Consider the following 22581-nt stretch of genomic DNA (forward strand, 5'->3'; position numbering starts at 1 on the left):
TAAAATTGCCACTCAGAGGTAACCACTTCTGCTCCTATTCCTTTGTCAAAAGCACATGGTAATACCAAATTACAAGGGATCAGGAAAGTACGACCTTGCCTAGAAAGAAAATCAAGAATAATTGGCAATCACATTAATGGCTACTATGATCCCCTACTTTTTCTTTTTCAGGAACGCTGCCTACTGTTAGTCCTTTGTCATCCAATTACCTTTTAAAATCAGCTTGGTACATTAAACCAAGCAACCAACCAATAAACTAAAATTAAGAACTCAAATCCAAAAAATCCCATTGGGAGTTTTTCATTGAGATTGTATTGATTCTACAGATAGATTTGGGGGGAATGGACATCTTTACTATTGAGTCTTCCAAAACTTAAACATGGCATATTTATCTAATTTAGTTCTACCTTAATATACTTCAGTGAAGTTTTATCATTTTCTCCCTGAAAGAATCTTACACATCTTTTTTTTGTAAAATTTGTTTCTAGATATATTATTAGATGTTAATGTAAGTAACATATTTTTGGTTGCATTTTCTAAGAATATGTATAGAAATGCTTTTCATTATATTTGTTGATTTTTCTCTCCAAACCTCCTAAACTTTGTTTTTAATTTTGATTTTTTGGTAGGTTCTTTTGAATTTTCTACATAGGCGATCATATTTAGCTACAAATAAAAAGTTTTCTTTCTTCATTTCCATTGCTTAGACTTTGTCCCCCCTGCCTTTCTGTAGTGGCCAGGACATCTAAGGTACCATTGACTAGAGGTAGCTCCAGTGTCTTATTCCTTATCTTAAAGGAAAAGTTTTTGGTATTTCATTGTAATTGTGATATTTTAAACTTTTTTGGGGGTAGGAGGTTTTCATCAGGTTAAGGATGTCCTCTTTAGTTTTATCATAAATGGATTTGGGATTTTACATGACTCTTTTTCTACGTCTTTTGTGGTCTGTAGTTTCTCTATAACATGTCAGTGCAGATTTCCTCTCGTTTATTCTCTTTGGGATTCATTGGGTTTCTTGATTCTGTGGATTGGTATATTTCATTATTTCTGGAAAATTTTCATTTATTATTTATTCAGATAATTCTTTGTCTTAGTTCTTCTTTTCTGGAACCCTGATTAAACATATATTAGGGCATATAACTCTATCTTTCATAGTTTTTAACCTCATTCATTTTTTCCATATCTTTTTCTTTTTGTGCTAAATTCTCATTAATTTCTTCACTATTTGTTTTAGTTCATGAATTCTCTTATCTGCAGTTAAGCTGGTCCTATAATTTTCAAATTCCATTTACATTTCTAGAAGTTCTATATTTTTAAAAAACAATATGCTTCATCACTTTTTATAGTCCTTTACTCTCTATTCTATTTTCAATCCCTTCTTTTACTTCCTCAAACCATAATAGGCATAGATTAGAAAATTCTTGATTTAAAAATTGCAGTATCAGAGGATATTGTGAATTAATTCTGATGTTTTCTTTTTTGGACTGCTGTTGCTCAGAATGTTCTGATTCCTGTTTTTGTGTTTTATTTTCTTGACTGTGTAACTTTATCTGTGGGAATTTCTCTGGACCCTCCATTCAGCAGTTACTTAATAACAGTAATTTTCCTTATGGTCCTCAGAGTTATTTTTAGTTCACCATTGTATTGAGCTATAATCCTTTGGGGTTCCAATTTCATTGGGGTTCTCTAATGTCCCTAATATGGGGTTTGTCTATAGTCCCCTGAGCCACTAAAAGCTGTGAAAATAGAAATTTAACTTCACCACATCCTGCATATTTTCTCAAAAAGAAAAGCTGGTTTATGTGCTGTATATCATCTTGGTTCATGCCTCCACTTAATTTTTTGTCTAATATTCTTTACCTTTTAATCAGTTAATTCATATATTTAAGAAAGTGTTTCTCAGATGTTATCCAACATCTTTAGTTTTCAGTGTGTCAGTCAGTGTACCAGTCGGCAACCTTGCCAGAAATGAAAGGCCTTTTTAATCATCACCATTAATAAAACTGATACTTTGTCTTCTCCTTCTAAGAATTCAGTTACATGTATGTTAGGCCTCATATATATTAGATCACAGTCTAATGATCCATTCTGGTGTTTGTTTTCCTTCACTTTTCTTTCTCAGTGTTTTAGTTTGGATAATTTTTATTGATCTGTTTTCAAGTTTGTTGATTCTTTCCTCAGTTTTATCCAGTCTGCTGATGAGCCCAGCAAGGAAATTCTCCATCTCTGATGTTGTATTTTTTATTTTAGTATTTGCATTTGATTCCATTTTATAGTTTTCATCTTTCTGTTGAAATTCTCCTGTTCATGTATGTAGACCCATTTTCCCACTAGAATGTAACCTATTAATCACAGTTATGTTAAAGTTCCTCTCTGATATTCCAACATCTGAGTTATCTCTATTGTCTGGTTTTCTTAATTGCTTTAACTCTTGACAATGAGTTTTTCTTGCATTTTTGGGTGTGTCTTGTAATTTTTTAAATTGAATACTGGACATTGTGTGTGGAAGAATAGTAGAGATTATTCCCAGAGTAGAAGGGGATCAGTGTTTTGCTCTGTGAATATGATTTAGCTTCTCTGAGCCTCAAACCTGTTATCAGCAAAATGTGAATAAGCCCCAACTTCATAGATATATTATGTGAAATATATAAAACATAAATGTAAAATAGTATTATCATTTGTTTGGTGACAGATCTTTAATAAGGCAACTGGATTTTACATACTTGATTTTTTTCCCCAAATGGTGACTTCTTTCTGTGAATTAAAAAAATTTTAACCTCATTAAAAAATTCTAATAATATAAAAATGTACAAATTAGAAAGCCAGATGCCTCCATACATTCAATTAAGACTGTACTACAATTGTGTACTCCTCTACTCCTTCAATGAATAACTTAACAAAATATTGGTCACTGTAATTAATGTTCATAAATACATGCATAAAAGCCAGAGGTCTTCCAAAGCTTTATCCAGTATTTACTTTCAAAGTAGAAACAGTATTTTTAATATGTGGTGTAAAGAAATTCCCTCACTGTGATCCCTACCATTGGCTGATTCTTTGTGGGGATGGGGCTTATTCCTTACACTAGGAACAGAGAATTTGGAAAGTATCAAGAAACATGGTATCAGAAAGTATGAAAAAGTGTTGTGCTTTGTAAATGATCACATAAAATTGTTAGGTGAAGCGGGGCTCCTTGAAGCTGCAGATCCAGGATTCCTGGCCAGAAAGGACAAAAGTGCCTTCTCTCTTGCTCTTGCTAAGACCTGGGCAGCATTTCTTCCATGTCTGCAATGACATAAGAGACAACAGCCCAAACAGCAGCAGCAACATTCATCTGCTTTGGATCCATGACAGTCATGGTGTCTCCATGGGAGTGATGGAAGGAGAAATATTTATATAGGTCATCAAGTAGACTGGCTCCTGGGGAAAAAAGAGGAAGAATTCTTAGTGAAGTATTTTGACAGGCATTGCTGAATAGCGGCTCAGAAACCACTGCCCCCTTCCCTGATCCTATTATACACGCTGCGATGGCAAAATAGTGATGTTCCCAGCCTCTCTTGCAGCAAGAAATGGCCATGTGACACTGTTCTGACTACTAGGATATGAAGTGGCAGGCGGTGGGTGAGTTCTAGGAAAGCCTTTACTTGGCTGGCAAGAGTCAGTAAAATGCCCTCATGCTGAATTAGATGAGAAGTTTGGAACTGCAGGGGGCAAAAAGCCCACACACTAAAAATGGCAGAGTGGAAAGACAGAAGGAGCCTGGATTTAGAAAATATTGCAAGCCCATTGAATAAGCTCTACACTGCCGCCTTCTGGACTTCCTGCTACCCAAAGGAGAGTAAACTTTATTTGAAAAGCAAGTGATACAATACCCTCTTTCTTTATAAAGAGACAGTATTTTTTCGTATTAGCAGAGTGCACATTTTTTACCTCCCTGGATACAAAAGAAAGTCAGTACTCCTTTGCTCAAATTTTTCTTCTCATTCATTTACTTCCAATAAAATTTCCCAGCAACCTCCAAGGGCACCAGCAGGAGTCTCCGCCCCACTTAAGAGCTTTCTTGTCACTCTAGTGAAGCTTTTCTCTAGTTTCAGCCGTGGATCAGAGCCTCGAGGTATCTTTACACCTCCCAGTCATCCTTTAGAACCTACCTGGCCCATTCTGTGGGTTCCAACTGCAGTTCTTTAGCCTCTGGAACTAATTTATTTATTTACTTACCATTTTATTATGAAATATAGTACCATACATACATAAGATTGTAGAGAACATAATGTATATTATAAACGGTGACAAGATAAGAGTTCACGTATGTCCATGATTCAATGCAAGAATATCACCAGTACCTTTGAAGCCCATCTTATGAGCTCCCTCCCACCCACCCCACCCCACCCCACCCCACCCCATGGATCCTTTCCTCCCTCCAGAGGAGGGAGGTGCCCACTATCCTGTTCTGCTTGCGTATTAACCACTCATTGCATTTCTTTATAGTTCTACCAAATAAATATAATCAACACTCTCTAGGGTCTAAATGTAGGAGTGGAATTGCCGGGCTATAGAGCCACATGTGTGTTTAATTTCATCATGCAGGTCCAAAATGCTTTCCTTTTCAGTTTATCCTCCCACTCTCAGTATATGAGTCTTTCTCTTGCTTCACATGCTCTCTAGCACTTGGTGTTGTCAGGCTAAGTTTTGCTAACCTGCTAGGTGTGAAATATTACCTCGTAAGGTTTTAATTTTTTTTTAAATTAATTTATTTATTTTTGGCTGTGTTGGGTCTTCGTTTCTGTGCGAGGGCTTTCTCTAGTTGCGGCGAGCAGGGGCCACTCTTCATCGCAGTGCGCGGGCCTCTCACTATCGCGGCCTCTTTTGTTGCGGAGCACAGGCTCCAGATGCGCAGGCTCAGTGGCCATGGCTCACAGGCCCAGTTGCTCCGCGGCATGTGGGATCTTCCCAGACCAGGGCTCGAACCCATGTCCCCTGCATTGGCAGGCAGATTCTCAACTACTGCACCACCAGGGAAGCCCTAATTTTTTAAATTATTAATGAGACTGAGCATGTTTTCACATATGCATTTTTTGTCATCTATGTTTTCTCTTTTGGAAAATGCCTGTTCATGCCCCTTGCCTTTTTTTTTTTTTTTTTGCGGTACGCAGGCCTCTCACTGTTGTGGCCTCTCCCGCTGCGGAACACACGCTCCGGACGCGCAGGCTCAGCGGCCATGGCTCACGGGCCTAGCTGCTCCGCGGCACGTGGGATCTTCCCAGACCGGGGCACGAACCCGTGTCCCCTGCATCGGCAGGCGGACTCTCAACCACTGCGCCACCAGGGAAGCCCCCCTTGCCCATTTTTGAATTGATTTGTCTGTCTTTTCTTATTGATTTGTAGGCGTTCTTGATATATTTTAGATACTAATCTTTTGTTGGTCGTTGGTTTATATAAATCACTTCCCAGTTTGTGGCTCTTTTCACTCTGTTTATCATGCATTTAGATGAATAGATGTTCTTACTTTTAATATAGTTGAATTTATGAATCCTTTCCTTTATGATTTTTATTTTTTATATCTTGTTTAAGAAATCCTCCCTACTCTTATATCACAAAAATAGCCTCTGGGGTCTTATTCTAAAACTTTTAAAGTTTTGCTTTTCATTTTTAAGTTCTTCATTCATTTAGAATTGGAATCCATTTTGGTGTAGGGTAGGCTTTTTTTATTTTTAGTTGTTTCAGCAAAATTTGGCTAACACATCCTCTTTCCCCGCTGGTCTGCAGTATCAATTTTGGCATATATCAGATTTCCTTGCTGCTTTGTTTGGGGGCTTTCTAATTCTGTTCCAGTGGTCTGTTTGTCTATTCCCAAAACAATATCACAGTATCTTAACTACCATTGCATTCTAATTCTCGTTATCTGGCAGGGCAAGTTCCCTCACTTTCTCTTTCTTCTCCTTCAGGAATATCTTACTATTCTTGACTGTTTGCTCTTTCAGATAAAGTTTAGGATCATTTTAAAATTGTACGAAAAATATTTTTGGATTTTGATGGGAATTGTGTTAATCTACGTATCAATTTGGGGAGAACTAGCATCTTTATATTAGGATACTGTGTTTTTATCCATGAAAATGGTGTGTTGATATGTTTCTATTTATTAAGTCTTCTGTAATGTCTTTGACGTTTTGTAATACAGTTTGGCATGCCTTTTGTTAGTTTTCTTTCCTCCATGGCTTATACTTTTTGTTGCAACTGTAAATTATACATTTAAAAAAATTTGCATTTTCTGTTTGTGGCTTTCCATTTTTAGTATCAAGGATATATATCTGATTCATAAAATGGGCAAGCGGTCCTTTTTCTATACTCTGGAATAGTTTGTGTAAGATTAGAATGATTTATTTCCTGGTCATTTTGTAGAACTCCTTACAAAACCATCTAGGTCTGATACTTTCTTTATGGTAAGAATTTTAACTAATGATTCAATTCCTATCCTGGTTATTGGGTTATTCAGGTTTTATGTTTCTTCTTGATTTAACTTTGGAAATTACACTTTTCTAGGAATGTGTGAGTTTTTCCAAATATTCAATAATCAGCATAAAGTTGTCAGTAATATCCTGTTTTTATCTTTGTTTATGTCTGCGGCACCTATAGGGAGTACGCTTTTTCATTCCTGATACTGGTTATTAGAGTCTTCTCTCTTTTTTGTTCATCAGTCTTGCCAGCAGTTTGTCAGCTGTGTTACTCTTTCAATAAAAAGAGAGACAATCTTGTTTTGGGGGGACATTCTCTAATGTATAGCAGTTTTCTTTCATTGATTTTTACTCATTTATTATTTCCCTCCTTATTCTTAGGTTGATTCACTTTTATTTTTTTAACTTCTTGACTTGAATGCTCAGTTTATTACTTTGCACACTTTCCTTGTCACTGACATAAGCAGTAAGACTACAATCTTTCCCCTATTACTGCTTTAGCTCTCTATATCCCACCAGTTCTGATGAGTATTTTCATGATCACTTAGTTCTAAATATTTAGTAAGTCCTACTTTGATTTTCTTCTTTGACGCATGAGTTAGAATGTGTTTTTTAATTTTCAAAGGTATGGGGTTTCCTTAGTTATTTTTTCATTTTTGACTTCCAATTTAACTGTTAGAGAATGTGGGCTATATGATACAAATTCTTTGAGTTTTGCTGAGATTGTTCTCCATGGCCTATTGGATGATCCATTTTATAAATGTTACATGTGTTGAAAAGAATGTGCTTTCAGTGTATTGTGTCTGTGCATTAAAATAAGCTTGTTAATTGTATTCTTCAAATCTGTTAACTCCTTACTGATTTATTCTTTATTTGGTTTATCAATTTTGAGAGAGATGTGTGAAAATGACCTGTGATTTGGGATGTGTTTATTTTTCTTGTAGTTCCAGCAATTTCTTTTTTATATATTTCAAAGTTATTCTTTTAGGAGCACATAAACTTAGAATTACATCTTCCTGGTAAATTGAACATCTTTATTTATTTTAACGTCTTCATTGGGGTATAACTGCTTTACAATGTTGTGTTAGTTTCTGCTGTATAACAGAGAAAATCAGCTATATGTACACATATATCCCCATATCCCCACCCTTTTGCGTCTCCCTCCCACCCTCCCTATCCCACCCCTCTAGGTGGTTGCAAGGCACAGAGCTGATCTCCTTGAGCTATGCAGCTGCTTCCCACTAACTATTTTGCATTTGGTAGTGTATATATGTCAGTGCTACTCTCTCACTTTGTCCCAGCTTGAACATCTTTATTAATATGTAGTCATCCTCGCCATTTGCAGTAGTGCTTTTTGTCTTGAAGTCTAGTTTTACGTAATATTTAATATAGCTATATCTCCTTTTTTTAACCTCATTCTTTGTATGTCTTTTCCCATCAATTTACTTGCAATCTGCCTCTGTCCTTATATTTATAGGGGTTTCTCTTCCGGATAGTTTAAAGTTGAATTCTTAAAATCTAGTCTAACAATCTTTGATTTTTAACTGGAGATTATAATTCATTTGTGTAGCTCGTGATTATTGTTAAATTGGACTCATTTATTTCATCTTAGTTTTTACTTTCTATTTGTCCATTTGTTTTCTAAGTTTGCTTTTTTCCCTTTTCTTTCTTGCTCTCCTTTGTGTTGATTTTTTTTCTTCCTCCTATCATTCCTTCCCCCACCCCAACTCTACTCATTTGGAAGTTACACACTTTCTTTCAGTTCTCTCAGTGGAGACCTCAGATGTTCATATGACTTACATGTTTATTTAAAGTTAATCAATACCTTATACAAGGACACTGGGGCTCCAGGTTTTGTCTCCTGTCCCAGACACACTCACGCCTCATTAAAACCCGTGCTCTAGGAGAACAGGGATTGGCAGATACCCTTAGACAAAGGCTCTGGAGTTTTCTTACCTCTTACAGATTCTCACTTCATCATTTTTCACCCCAGAGGAATTCCCTTACTTTGCCTTACTAAGCCATGTATTATAGAAAGAGTTATTGTTTTATCGAACAATTATTTTTGGCAGGGGGAGCTAGGTGTCTGAGAACTTCTGGCCTACCACATTGCCAGAGTTCTCTTCTCCCAATCCTCTACTTCCTGCTCTTTGTTCCTGAGCCCTCTGTTGCCTCAGGATGCTGTCCAGATTTTCTCTACGCTGACCCAAGTTTTAAAAGCTTTTTTAAAACAAAGTTTTAAAAACTTTGTACCTACTTATCTCCCCAGACTCCTTGCTCTGGAGTAGGACATGGATTTCCCTCCATTCATTCATATTTCACACTGAGTTCAGCTATGTTGCTATCAAACACAACACAAGCCAGTGATGCAAAACAAACATATAAAAGAAAGCTCAACTCTCAACCCTGACAATTAATGACTCCAATGCCTGTCAGCAAATATCCGAAACAGGGTGTATTAGGTTGATAACATCTACCAAACCCTTCACCTGTGTTGAGGAGGCTCTTCCTCTTCAGTGATTTTTCTTTTTCAACTAGTAAAACATGTTTTCTGTTGTTCTGATAGCTCTGAAAGGGTGGGATCTCCCCATTATCCAGCCTAATAATGTACAACCTTCAGCGGGTGGGCTGGAGCTGAGGTTCATAAGTGTTCAGAAAGTTCAGTCCGATTCAACTGGACAAATACTTGAGTTCCTACAACATTCTAGGCAGTGGGCTAAGACATAAAGGTGAAAAAGGCAGTCTCTGCTCTCAAAAGCTTATTCTGCAGTAGAGGCAGAGAAAATGTGTCCACAAATAATAATAACACAATCAGAATGCACTGAGTGCTATGGGCAAAGGACAAAAAATAGTGGATACCTTATGTAGTTGAATGACCTTCTCTGACCCCAGACTAGGTCCCCTTGTTGCGTGCTCTCCATACTTCTCCTATCGTAATCTTCACCATTCTTTGTTATAACTGCTTGTTTCACATTTGTTTTCCCCACTATATTGTAATTTCCCTGAAGGCAAGGCCACTGTTTTGTTCTCCACTCTTGTCACCAATGCCTATAACGTAACACCAAACAAACAGATGAGGAATGTGAATTTGTTGAATGAATGAATGAAATCAGAGAAGTGTATAAGTGAACTGGGCCTTGGGGGTGCTGTATCAGTCAGAGCCCTTGTAGGAAACAGATGGGACACTCCAAGCAGATAACTTGGAAAATTTAATGAAAGGATTATTTACGAAGAGTGGTCAGGGTTAAATAAAACCAATAAGGGATGCTAAAGGAGAAGCAAGGGAGGCCATTTCCACCCCTAGGCCTAAAAAAGCAGAGAAGAAAGCAGCTGTAGCTGCAGTTGTATCTGCTGGAGGGGGTCACCAGAGGAGCTGTGGTTGTTTGAAGCCAGGGAATCAGTCCCCTCCTGGTGCCTCTCATATCCTACAGGCCTCCCTTGGCCAAACCCAATCATAAGCCAGAGGGCAGTCCATAACCGTTAGCCTCCAACGGCACAGTATAGGGTAGAGAAAGGTGAGGATTGATAAGGAGTGGTACAAGAGAATATCTAGCACAAGTACTTAGGCTGTCAACAGACCGAGGTGGGGACACGGATATTCCAGGTGAATAGAACGTGTGAGCATTATGTGTGGGTAACTTGGGTTAATTACAGGCAGAGAAAGTTGGCAACTAACGTCATCTTGGAAAGTTCCTAAATAAGGCTGAAAACAGACTGAACACAGTTCATAAATGGGAAGGCTTTGGGGGCCAATGGGCAGGAAGGTGGGGAGACGGGAGCTGCACCTTAGGGAGACATTCCAGAAAAATGTGGAGGTAGAATTCTGTAAACAATCGTGGTGGTGAGGAGACGGCTAGGAAGGAAGTACAGTTTGGGGGACAGGTGACAAAGACCAGGGCCAGATGATGATAACCCAGCCTCTGAAGTTCTCTGGAAAGCATGTGTACAAAGATAACCAAACTTCCAGTGAAAAGCCCAGTGGTCCATTTTTAAACCAGAAGACACTTTACGCCATGAACTCACAGCACAACCCGAGAGAGACAAATCTGTGTGTTTACTTTGGTAGGAGCTAGAAGCATTTTAACAGAAACCATGACATTTTAGAACTAGTGGCAGCCGGTGAGCAGGATGTGCTCTCTGGATCCCAGAGAGCATCAGCTGGATGTCAAATTCATCCACAAGTTAAGGACAAAGTCAAGGAGTTCAAAGAACGGAAGTCACTGAGGGCAGATAGAAGATGAATCAGAACTGTGGATTTCAAGAAACAGAAAAGGACATTTAATTCCAAGAGACAAAGTGCAGCTTGCTAGGGGCTGGTTCCCTCCCATTTAGAGTTTCCTAAAGACGCAGCATGATGGCTGACAGACAAGACTCCAAATTCCGTATTGAAAAAATAGAAGCAAGAAATATTTGTGCATGCCCTCTTCAAGGCCTCTGAAATTCCCTGTCTCAGACTGAAAGAAACTGACTGCCAGATGGCTGGGAATTTGGCTGCCTCCCTTTAAAACTAGTGACTTAAGGAAAGCATTTCCTCAGCGATCATCTAAGTTCCCATGAGCAACGGACAAAACTGAAACAACTCCAGAAGATCTGGTACCACCAGTGAGAACACTGATAGCCACAGGAGATGGGAGAGCAGGCCTGCTGGCAGCCTTACAGCTTTGTCTCTGCAGTTCCAAGGAGACATTTTGTCAGTGACAGCCACTGATCGAAAAGACCAGCACTGAGGGAGAGCCTGCATTGCAATTTCTGAGAGCGCCTGACATCACAAGGTGGGGGGCGGCGGAGGAAATGTTAACTGTCCTTAGGGATAAATTGCACAGTATCTTCTGACAGGTAGGGAATCAAATGAAATGAATTTTAGAAGGTGAAAGCTGGTAGGGAGGAGCCTGCTCTGAAGGCTAATATTCACCCCTTGGAAACAAATTACAGCATGATTAGGACAGTTCACATTTAGGAAATTAGTTCTAAGGGAGATTTGGAATTTAAGGATGTGAAGACGTATCCTTGAGCTTGTCAGTCAAGGAGAAATTTGGCCTAGACGGGGAGATACAGCTGAGAGAACATAGGGGTTAGAGTCAGATAGGACCGGGTTCCAATTCAAACTCCTCTGCTTAATATCTGGGTGAATTTGGGAGAATCACGTAAGGCCACTCAGCCTCAGTTTCCTCGTGAATGAGTGAGGGCTAATGATACCTGAGTTCAAGATGCTGGTGAGGATGAGTAAGCACTCAGCTAATACTTTACTATAAGATATTACGTATCCACAAGGTTAACCCAGTATATCCACAACAGCATGATCATTTCAATACAACTTGAAGGATTTAAAATACTTATTTAATCAATCAAAGTTCTGATGATTATTCTTAAAGATGGAACAGTTGGACCATGAGGTCTATTCTATGTGACCCCGCCTTGACCCATGTTTGGATTATTTTTCCTTCTCATCCTTCTCTTCCCCCTTCTTCTCTCTCCTCTCTGAATCCTTTTGTTTTTTCTTTTGTAAACATTCATCTCACAAAATATTTCCCAGCTGTGTGACTGGGTGAAGATGGTCCAATGAATATCGTCAGAAATACCTGACCTGCCCCGTACTGTTCACAGAAGATTCCAGTCTTCACAGAACGATCCCTGTAATGACGGGGATCTGTGCAGGATATCAGAACAAGATTAAATGAATACCTGCTAATTCCTGAAGAGATGGGTGGATAAATACACAAAGATTCTCATAGCCCCCTCTTATTGTAGGTTGACTCTCATTCATATGTAATCAGTGGGTTTTCATGTACACAAATTAAGCAATTCATGTTATGAGAAGATTTTGAAAGACATTTGAAAGCTTTGAAAATTTAAATTCAAGTCTGTTATTTCCGTGCATACATTGGCTGCCGCAATGTTTCACGAAGGATGCACTCACAGGCAAGCAGCTGTGGAAAATCCATTTGTCCTTTATAAACACATCTTGCACAGTCTGGGGTATGCAATTTAATTACAATGTAATGTATTACAGACATTTCCTGATCATAATAATTATGAGGTTAGAGAAGAAGGTTATGGTCTTAACTTATTCCCTACAAGAAAACTTAGTCTCCCTAGGATATATAAAATAAAAAATTACATTTAAAGTTTAATTAAAATTATTATTTCTTTCAGCAACGTTATCAAATGAAAAAACATTATTACCAAAACAATTAGAAAATCAAGGAATTTGCCGACATTTAATCTCTCTTTTCAAAAGGGGCAGTTTTATCCCTACTATATTAAATCTCATCGAAAATTAGAGTGAGACGCAGCTAATTAATAGCTTCCTAACCCATAGCTCTCCAGAAGAGAAAGCAACTTATAAGAGGGAAAGGAAAGAACAGTAAAACAAAGGAAAGGAAAGGACAGACAGGAAATGGAAAAACGTCCCAGATCAAAGCTCCATGGAAAGTATTATAATTTTAGTTTCTAAATTCTCACCCAAGAATTTCCAAGCCTGTGCTGAAAGGTTTCAGGTGTGCCACTAAGGCCTCGCACCTTCCATCTCTTTGGAAAACTTGCATTGTTGGCTGGATAATTTTGACCACAGAACATGGGTCAACACCAACACACCTGGAGGACCTCCAGTTCACATGTACCTAAACTCTGTGATAATGATTCATCTTTCCATAAAGTTGAAGAACCGTACACCTGTAATAAGACTAATTAATGACTGCTATAGGAAGATGGTACTACAGACTCTCAAAATGTGGGACTAACAGGAAAAATACAATTTGTTGATGGCCTCCTGTGTGCCTAGGGCTTTTTGGAGAATGATTTCATTTAATTTTCCAAGTGACCCCATGAGGGAGTGATCATTATGCGTCATTAACAGATGGAAAATGGATTTGAGTAACTAAAGTCACACAGCCAAAGCAGTAGAGGTAGGATTCAAGGCCAGCTGTGTCTGATCTGAAAACAATGCTCCTAACCAGTTTGCTGAGCCTTCTCTCCCTGCCTTAAAGCAGGACATCTGTAACAGCTTTTTCCCCAGTGGCGAACTGTGTGTGTTGTTTGCTCCACTCGCAGCTCTGGTCCCCCATCCTTACTTTGCTTCATGACAAGAAGATGGAAACTCAAACTGGAGGTATCCTGGGCCATGAACTAGAGTGAAGATGTAATCATATTCAGACAGTGGGCTCAGGCAGCCTGGGACTACCTATCAGAAGATGGATAGCAGAGCCTCTCCTGACACCAAGCCCCCTGCTCTTGCTGGGCCACACACTGCAGGGCCTGCCAATTCTCCTAAGAGCTTGCAACCATCCCATCTAAAACCCACCCCTCCCCTCTAATCATTTGTTATCCTCTTACCCTGCTTCTTCCCCGCCCCTACCTTTCACAGCACTCTTCTACTACCTAAAACTATATTATTATTCTTGTAATGATTTCATTATTTGCTGCTTGTCTTTCCCACTAGAAGGGACTTTGTCTTTTTCACTCTACTCCCCAAAGCCTGGCAGGCAGTAGATGCTCAATAAATGTTTGTTGAATCACTGTATGGATAAATGAATGAATCGTTAAATATCTCATGGGGCAAAAGCAGAGCTAAATACTGGCTTCATTCTCCCTCTCTACAGCAATTTTGCTAAGTAAATCCTATTTTCTGGGGATTCTTCTCTCAGCTGCTGCCTTGGGGAATGATAAGAAGAGTCTTGTTACCAAAAACATGGGATATTTCACATATAAGCTGAGAGCTAAACACTCTATTATGTACTATTCAATATGTTCCTCTACTTTTCACCACTGTTATGGAAATTATCCACACCTTGAAAATAAGGCAGCACATCCTATCAATGTCATTCAGGGCAAAGTCCATGCAAAGATTCTCTAGGACAACGTACTTAGTTTGACTCACTGCTTACTACTGATTAAAGGTCCCAGACTTGGTGACGTTATATGTTAACTCATAGATATTTAGTCTATTTCATTTTTTCTAGATGAAAATTATTTCTGTCCCATAGAACAGTTGTTTCCAAAGGTTACAGTTTATTGGCCTCTAAGACATTAACCAGTTAAGCAGTTTTAATCTAACCTAGCAATCTTAGGTTAATACTTATTAAATTACATAAACTCAGTTTCTCAAATGCTCTTTGGTGTGAATATCTTACTGATTCCCATATAAATGAATGAATTGAATAAAATCTTTGACATGTGTTCCTTTTTTCATTTGCATGAGAATCATGATTTCAGCTTTTAGAAAACTATAATTTAATACCACCCATCTACAACCTTAAATGAATAATCACATTCATGTTGCTTCTCAAAAGTTCAGCGACTCACAGTCCCCATCCATGATTTTACCCATGATTACCCTAACAGCACTGAGCAAACTGGTCACCAACATAAGGGCTGGTCTTCTGCCTTCTCCCTTTAGGGTAGTGGATGGTCCCCAATTATGAGGAGGATTGGGGGGAAAATAAAAACAAATTTTATACACACACACACATTAATATAAATGAATGTATATATGTCTCTCTATAAAAACATATATATGCACATCTGTGTGTATATAAAATTGGACTTGTCTTCAACATGTACCCACCCCTTAATACCCTAATTTCTCCCCGACCTGCCTCACACCTTCCACATGAGAGTCATGATTTTGCCTTTCAGAAAATTATAATTTAATACCACCCACCTATACACCTTAAAAGTACAGTCACATTCATATATGATTGGTTCCTTATCTTTGAGTTTATAATTTTATGTGTGTGCATGTGTCATAGCTTCCATATGTAGCTATAAAGAAACATCTATACCACTCTCTCCTTCTACCTTGTTTTGTAACTCAAACTAATATTGACACTTCTTCTGAGGGGGAATTTTTGAATCTTACTCATGTTTATATGTCAGTCCCAATTTATAATTCTCCCTTTGTCCATACAGAAATTATTGCCCACTCTTCTTTCATGGCCTGTTGTTAATAACGCTCCCACCTACCTGAGCCAGCCTGACTCCTTGTAAAGGCCTTTCGGCAGTTCTCTCCATACCTGGGGAACGATGCTCCTAAGAGAACATCAGTAAAAACTATCTCTGACAGAGCACACTGTGAGAACATTCAATGCATATGGGTCTTCAGACTTGGAAAGACTCTAGAGATTGTTTCCAGGGTGAACTTTATAATGAAAGCCTTAAAATCAACATGGTTTTCCATAATTGTGTGCAAATGGACACAGATTTTGATTTCTGGCTACAGATACATAAAGGTTACAAAGCCACTGTGAGTGGAAGGCGGATGTTAGATAGAAACCTTTGTGTCTGTTTGCCACCTCCCATTCTGCTGGCAAGCAGACACAAAGGAATGAGACAAGTTGGAAGTACTACGTGGACATGCTGTTCTAGACCTACTTCCTCTACTGAATTATGACAATTCTGGAAGGCTGGTTGGCAGGTGCATGGCAGGAATGCCTAGGGATCATGGTGGAGCTGGAGAGAGCCACTGCAAATGACTATGGTATTGGAGGCCAACTGGTCGATAGGAAGATGTTCGTCCATGAGAGAGGTTGCAAGGGAGACTCTATGAACCTCTGCATAGTGATTCTCACTGCCACATGGCCAAGCTGATGGATTTATAAAATTTATTTTAAAAGAGGTTTATTACTAAGCACTTAAGCTCATAGTCTATAGGGGAAAAAAGATCATAGTTTTTCTTATAAAAGGAAGAGTTGGCTTGTTTTCACAATCTTTAAAAAGGTTTAAAAAAGTTGTAAGCAAGGAGAAGGGGGGTATTTTACCCATTCAAAGAAACACCGATAAAACTATACTGACAATCAAAAAGGTTGAGTTGCTATTGGATGGAAGGGAATGTTTTGCTGTGGATAGAGAATTAACTGGCTATGAGACAAAGAACAGAAGCAGCGGGTATTTCTCTAGAAGACAGTCCACCTGAGGATCGGTATCACTATTTGGAACTGAAATCAGTCTTGAGAACCTGTAATGGCCCTTCCAGTTACACTGTGGATCTCCATTACCCTCCCTCCATCCTGCCCCCCACCCACTCCCCAGTAGGTAGGACAGGCTAAACTTGTCCTTTTAAAGGGATCTAGCTAAACTCACAGCTGATTAAGCCATACTAGGTTACAAAGAGAAATGGGATTATTTTAGACTGTGCACCTAAAATCTTAGGGATCATGTCAAGGTGGGCAGCCAAGTCCTCCACAAAATGGCTTTGGGGGCCATTGTCAGCAGTAGAATTATGGGCTAGATGGACCGAGAGTCTGCACCAAGATAGGCTTCTTCATTTCTGGATATGACAGCGTGAAGGTCACAGGAAGTTGTATCACAGAAGATAGGAAACATACAGAAGAAAGTACAACTGCTACAAAAAAAAAAAAAATCCCATCTGAAAAGATATAGCATTAAAAATATAATAAAAGGTAATCCTTATGAATAACATGTAATCATGGCCAGAAAAATGCTATGGCCGCTCAGGACATTGAAGAAAATTGATCTGGGACTGAGTGCCTCTTGACTCCTTTCAATTCTTTATTGTTTGTTTATGTGTCAGATAGCATGGATTTATCCAAAGTAAGTGTGTCCATGCTTCTGTGTAAGTCAGTGGGTTACAGGAAGATCACAAACTATTTGGCTAAAGCTGCAAAGTATTAGTCAACTTTCCTCCACTTCTGAGGAAAGAACTACAAGGAAAATAGAAACATGGTGAATAGTCCTGGCTTCAAACCATAATCCTGAAAATGAAGCAGGTAAAGTTCGAGGTTGACACTGGTGAAAAATTTGGTGGATGTTGGCTCAGTTATTCTAATATGCTTTCATTTTATTTATGCAAATAACCTCTTTCTTTCTTGGTCACCTGGCAGGTTCCCATTTGGCAGCTAAATGCAGCCCCATTAATTGACTGTCTGCTAAAGGGATGCAATTTATTTTTTTTACACACAAAACCTTTTAAAATTTAACCTTCTGAAAGTCGTTATGCAGGGAGGGAAAAAAGTGAGCTAAACATGCAAAGCTTTGTGGATTCCAAAACAAAGGAAACAAATGTATAAGAAGGAGACTGGGAAATGAATATGCTCTTAATGCAAACACACATTTCACTTAAAGTAAAACACCAATTCAAGGAATATCCATTAAATGCCAATGCTCGTGAAAAGATCCTGGCCCATAGCTACCAATTAATAGGGAATCTACAAGGCTGAGATGTAAATTTAACATTTAAACGCAGCTAAATTCCCAATGCTATTATGGTTCACCCTCCTTAATGTAATTCTTAGGACAATCCTTATAATGAAGAAACAGTGAATATTCTCAGTAGCCACTCAAAATATAATTACAGTACATTTGATTAAATGCTTCTGTGGTGAGATAAACTGCAATGTATACATTTCTGTGGGTTTTTTTTTTTTTTAAAAAAAGGCTGATGATGATAAAGGAAGCTAATGCTGCTTTGTGGGCCAACATGTCATTAGCTGCTCCATCATTTATACTCAAAACTCCGGCATCATGGGACAAGGTAAATGGTGCTTGAGATTCGCTGCTACAGACCCTGAAATAGTTTCGAGCGCAGAGTTTATAAGTAATACCAGGAGTCCTGCTGTTTCACCTCCTGAGTCATTTTTCTTAAAGTCTTTAGAATTCTTGACAAAAGGTGGAAAGAAGGGAATGCTGTCCTTTACTAACTAATTAAACTAGTAAGAAGACCTCATTATGAAGAACAGGGAACATGAAGCATGAATTAGTTCCTTGTTAATTTCATGCAGCTGAGAAACAATCTCCCAGTGGCTGTAACGAGGTTAAATGACTACTCAGTAGGATCACAGTTACACTTTCAATGTACGAACCTTGCTTCATTGCTGCACGGCAAGGCAGCCACTTAGGGGTTCTGTCAAACGTGACTTGTATATAAGGTTTTTGGAAAGGAGATCATATTCATTCATCTGATATCTACTGAGCTCCTACTAAATGCCAAGTACCTTGCTAGGCCCTGGGCAAACAACGATGCGTGTAACTTACAGATGTCTGCTCTCACGGAATTTCATAGAACTTTCAATCTAGTAGAATACACCTCCGTAGAAATGAGGTTGACTGGAAAATAAAGTATTACATCCAAAACTTCTCGGGACTCTACAGATAAAACTTAAAAAGGAGAAAGACTCATTCTCCCCAAGTTTCTGATTTTAACGCAGTAAAGATTGTTCATGAGCGTGTTAGAAGGCGGCACAGGCTGTTTCGCTCTGGGCGTGGTACAGAGACTGGAGATGGTTCTCCTACTTACTGTCTCTGGATAACTGGCAATGTACAATGACATACTGTTTAATGATGGCCATTTTCATAGCCAGGATTTACTAAGTACTTTCTGTGTGTCATGGCCTTAACTAAACATGCATGATCTTATCAAATCCTCATGATGGTTCTCTAATTATTATTATTCTCATTTGACAGATGAGTAAACTTAGACTTAAAGGTTATAATGACAATGATAAGCAAAGGAGTCTGATGAGAGGATGTGCAGACCTTGTGCTGAATTCATTCCTTCATCTTAAGGATGAAGGTCCTCAGGAGTGGGTAGTCTTGCCCTCACAGAGTGGAGTGAAAGGGCAATTCCATGAATCAGCCATCCTCAGGTGATTCATGCCCACATCACCACCATCTTTTCTTTCCATGGAACTTCTCACGTGAACCCGTGTATTTTGAAACTCCTATTAGATTTCATAACAGAATATCTGGTTTGTACATTTCCAAAATTATATCCTTCCCTTGCTTATAATTCAACCTCACATTCTTGGTAACAGGCGTTGAATCCCACTCTGTTGGTTTAGGGCGAACCCCACTCTATCTGTGGTCAGGGGATTGTCAGGATGGCCACTGTCCCTCTTACTTTTTCGAATCTCTTTTCTCTATGGAGAAACACTGCATCCCCTTGGAAGCTTTCTTTTTACATAAATCAGAGCAGGGAAAGAACTTCTCTAGTCCAAACATCATCTGATGTTTGAATCACTTTACAACATTTCTAATGTACAGTTGTTTAGTCTTCTCTTAAACACCTCTATTGACAGGAAACTCGGGACTTTCCTAAGTAGCCCATCCCAATTGCTCTCCAGTAATACGTTCATTCAACATTAACTACATTCACAAAATGAGCTGTGGGGAAAGTTTTAAGTAAAGAACTGTTATAGCTGTACCAAGCTCCTGCCCTTTATGAGGCCAACTAGGGGAGCTAAGAAATGCACACCAAGAGCTAAAACATGAGATCCAAAGTTCTGTAAAAGCTCAGGGGATGTAAAGGTCAATTCCAATTGTGATGTTCGATCAGACCAAGATAACCCATGCTGATCTCCTACTTGTCAGATGAACTAAAGGAATTCAAAGTACTGTATAATCTTGGGAAAGAGTTAGATAATAGTAAGTGCTAATATTGCTTACACAACAAATGATTACCTTCTTGCATACTATAAAATATACCCATTTTAAGTGCACATTCTTCAAGTTTTGACATGTACACACCTGCGTGACTACCACAGCAATCAGGTTGTAGAACATTCCCATTGCTGCTAAAAGTTCCCTCGTGTTCCTTCTTTTTTGTTTTGTTTTGTTTTGTTTTGCGATACGCGGGCCTCTCACTGTTGTGGCCTCTCCCGTTGCGGAGCACAGGCTCCGGACGCGCAGGCTCAGCAGCCATGGCTCACGGGCCCAGCCGCTCCGCGGCACGAACCCGCGTCCCCTGCATCGGCAGGCAGACTCTCAACCACTGCGCCACCAGGGAAGCCCAGTTCTGTCGTTTTTTTCTTTATGTATTTTTGAAGCTCTGTTATTGAGAGCATTCACATTTAAGACTTACATGCCTTATTGATGAATAGACTATTTTATCTTTATATTATCTTTATAAAATGTCCCTTTTTCTCTATAATAATATTCTTTGATACTTACTTTTATGGATAGTACAGTTATTATGGGCTTCACATGTTCAGAATTTGCTGTATATCTTTTATCCACCCACTTACTTCTAACCTACTTGTGTCTTTATATTTAAAGTGTGCTTCTTGCAAATAGCATATAATTAAGTCTCATTTTTTTTGGTCAGTTTGACCGTCCCTATCTTTTAATCAGAGGGTTTAGTCCATTTATGTTAATGTAATTACTGATATGCTTTGCGTTTTAGTCTACCATCTTGTTATTTGTTTTGCATTTGTTTCATTTATTCTTTGTTCTGTTGAATGTACCACATATTCAACAAGTCTGATCCATTTTGGCTGATCAAAATTCAAAAATTTCCCAGCCCTGAGGTCTCTGGGAATTGTCCAGTCTCCAGCTCCCTGATGGCTGTTCTGCGCTGATACTTGCGGAATTTTACCCTACACATGCTCAGCTTCCTATGCAGCAAAGACTCAAGGAGACCCTTATGCAGACTTCTGGAGTTCTTTTTCTATGTAGCTCCTTGCTCTGGTACTCCGTCCTACAAAGCACAGCTGCCTCCGGCTTCCTGAACTCTAATCTGCATCCCTGTAACTTAGTGAGACTACTGTGTTGTGCTTGGATTTTCCCTCCCTGCTCCATGACCCCAAATATGCCTTTAGGCAGAAAACTGGGGCAATCACAGGGGTCTTCTTTTGTTTTCTTTACCCCAGGAATCACAGTCCTCACCTTCCTGTTGTCCAATGGATGAATTAGTTGTCTGACATGTTTTGTCTAGTTTTCTAGTCTTTTTTTTTTTTTATGGCAAGGGCAAGTCCAGGTTTCTCTCTCAAGGCTGGAAGCAGATATACTTATTAGCTTCTTGAAGGTAGAAAATATGTCATATGCTCCTACATTTCAGCCCCTGACAGTTGCTTTACTTGTCAATATAGCAGAGTGTTAATAGCACAAATTATAAAGCCAGCCTCACTGAGTTTGAATCCCGACTGCATGTATTAGCTTGTGACATGGGGAAGGGTATTTTACTTCTCTGTGCCTTAATTTTCTCATCTATAATATAGGAATGGTAATAACCTAGCTTCTGGGTTTGTTTGAGCTTCAGTGAGTTAGAATACTGCTCGGCATATGATAATGCTTAATATTACTCTGTTGCTAATATTATAATGACTTGTCTTCAAAAGACCAGGTAGCTTATTCCTGTGAAAAAAGTAAAGATTCCTTCACTGTTTTGGAATCTCATGCAGATAATCAGATTAAGTTAGTCAATAAAACCACATGATATTGTTTCATTGTTGTTATACTAAAGAATCATGGGGCTTCCCTAGTGGCGCAGTGGTTGAGAGTCCGCCTGCCGATGCAGGGGACACGGGTTCGTGCCCCGCTCCAGGAAGATCCCACATGCCACGGAGCAGCTGGGCCCGTGAGCCATGGCCGCTGAGCCTGCGCATCCGGAGCCTGTGCTCCGCAACAGGAGAGGCCACAACAGTGAGAGGCCCGCGTACCGCAAAAAAAAAAACAAAAAAAGAATCATGGACCTCCATTTCTCCTAGCCAATCATAAGTAACAAGTAACATCAAGCTCCTAGCATGAGAACAAAGGACCTTGACAAAAGCCACATTAAGATCTAAGGGGACTATAAATGCACCCTGCTCTTCACATTTCCATTTAGGTTAGCAATGAAAAAGCATATGTGGGCTGCATTTCTAACAATGAGATTTTATTAGAAATGCACTACTGGCAATAGATCACTTAGAGGAACATGGCAGTGAATCTGCTTGTAAAGTGAAGACTCCTTTTATAGAGCAAATGATTGCCCACTAATTTATCTATGCCATAAATCCAGAGTTTTGTATGTAGGGTTTGTAATGGGCTGCACCTGAGCCAATGTTACTTTCAAAGACTAGGCTTGGCCTCCTTAGCTGGCTGCTTTGAGACATATTAAGAGCTGCTCCTTTAGGGAGATCCTCCCTGGGGCTTTGAGGGAGTTCTTGGGAAAGAGGAGGTTCTAATATTTACATGTGTTAGGCAAAGGTCTGTTACTCACTTGTGTATGTGCTTAAACAGCCTGGGTATCAGTCACGTGTCCAAGAATCAAATACGAATTAAAGTTTTAACGTAGACCAATATCTTTGGTATTTGCTCTGCAAACCGGCCCATGTGTTACCACTACCACTGCTCTTCTGTCTTGGGAGTAGTCCTTCATCGTGGGCCTGAAGGCCCCTTTCTCTTGGTCCTGGATTAA

At 39.2% G+C, this 22581-nt stretch overlaps 1 protein-coding gene across 2 annotated transcripts in view; it reads right to left on the reverse strand.

Moving 5' to 3' along the window:
• Positions 1-2677: 2677 nt before the first annotated feature.
• CPQ (carboxypeptidase Q) overlaps positions 2678-22581 on the reverse strand; it is a 468037-nt gene continuing 448133 nt past the window's right edge. For both annotated transcript variants that reach the window (XM_067711716.1, XM_067711715.1), the window contains one exon: positions 2678-3420. In XM_067711716.1, the coding sequence (XP_067567817.1) occupies positions 3355-3420 (66 nt within the window). In that variant the 3' untranslated portion in view covers positions 2678-3354. The remainder of the gene's footprint in view (positions 3421-22581) is intronic.

The sequence above is a fragment of the Pseudorca crassidens genome, chromosome 17 (assembly GCF_039906515.1).
Source record: "Pseudorca crassidens isolate mPseCra1 chromosome 17, mPseCra1.hap1, whole genome shotgun sequence".
In the NCBI taxonomy this organism is placed as follows: domain Eukaryota; kingdom Metazoa; phylum Chordata; class Mammalia; order Artiodactyla; family Delphinidae; genus Pseudorca; species Pseudorca crassidens.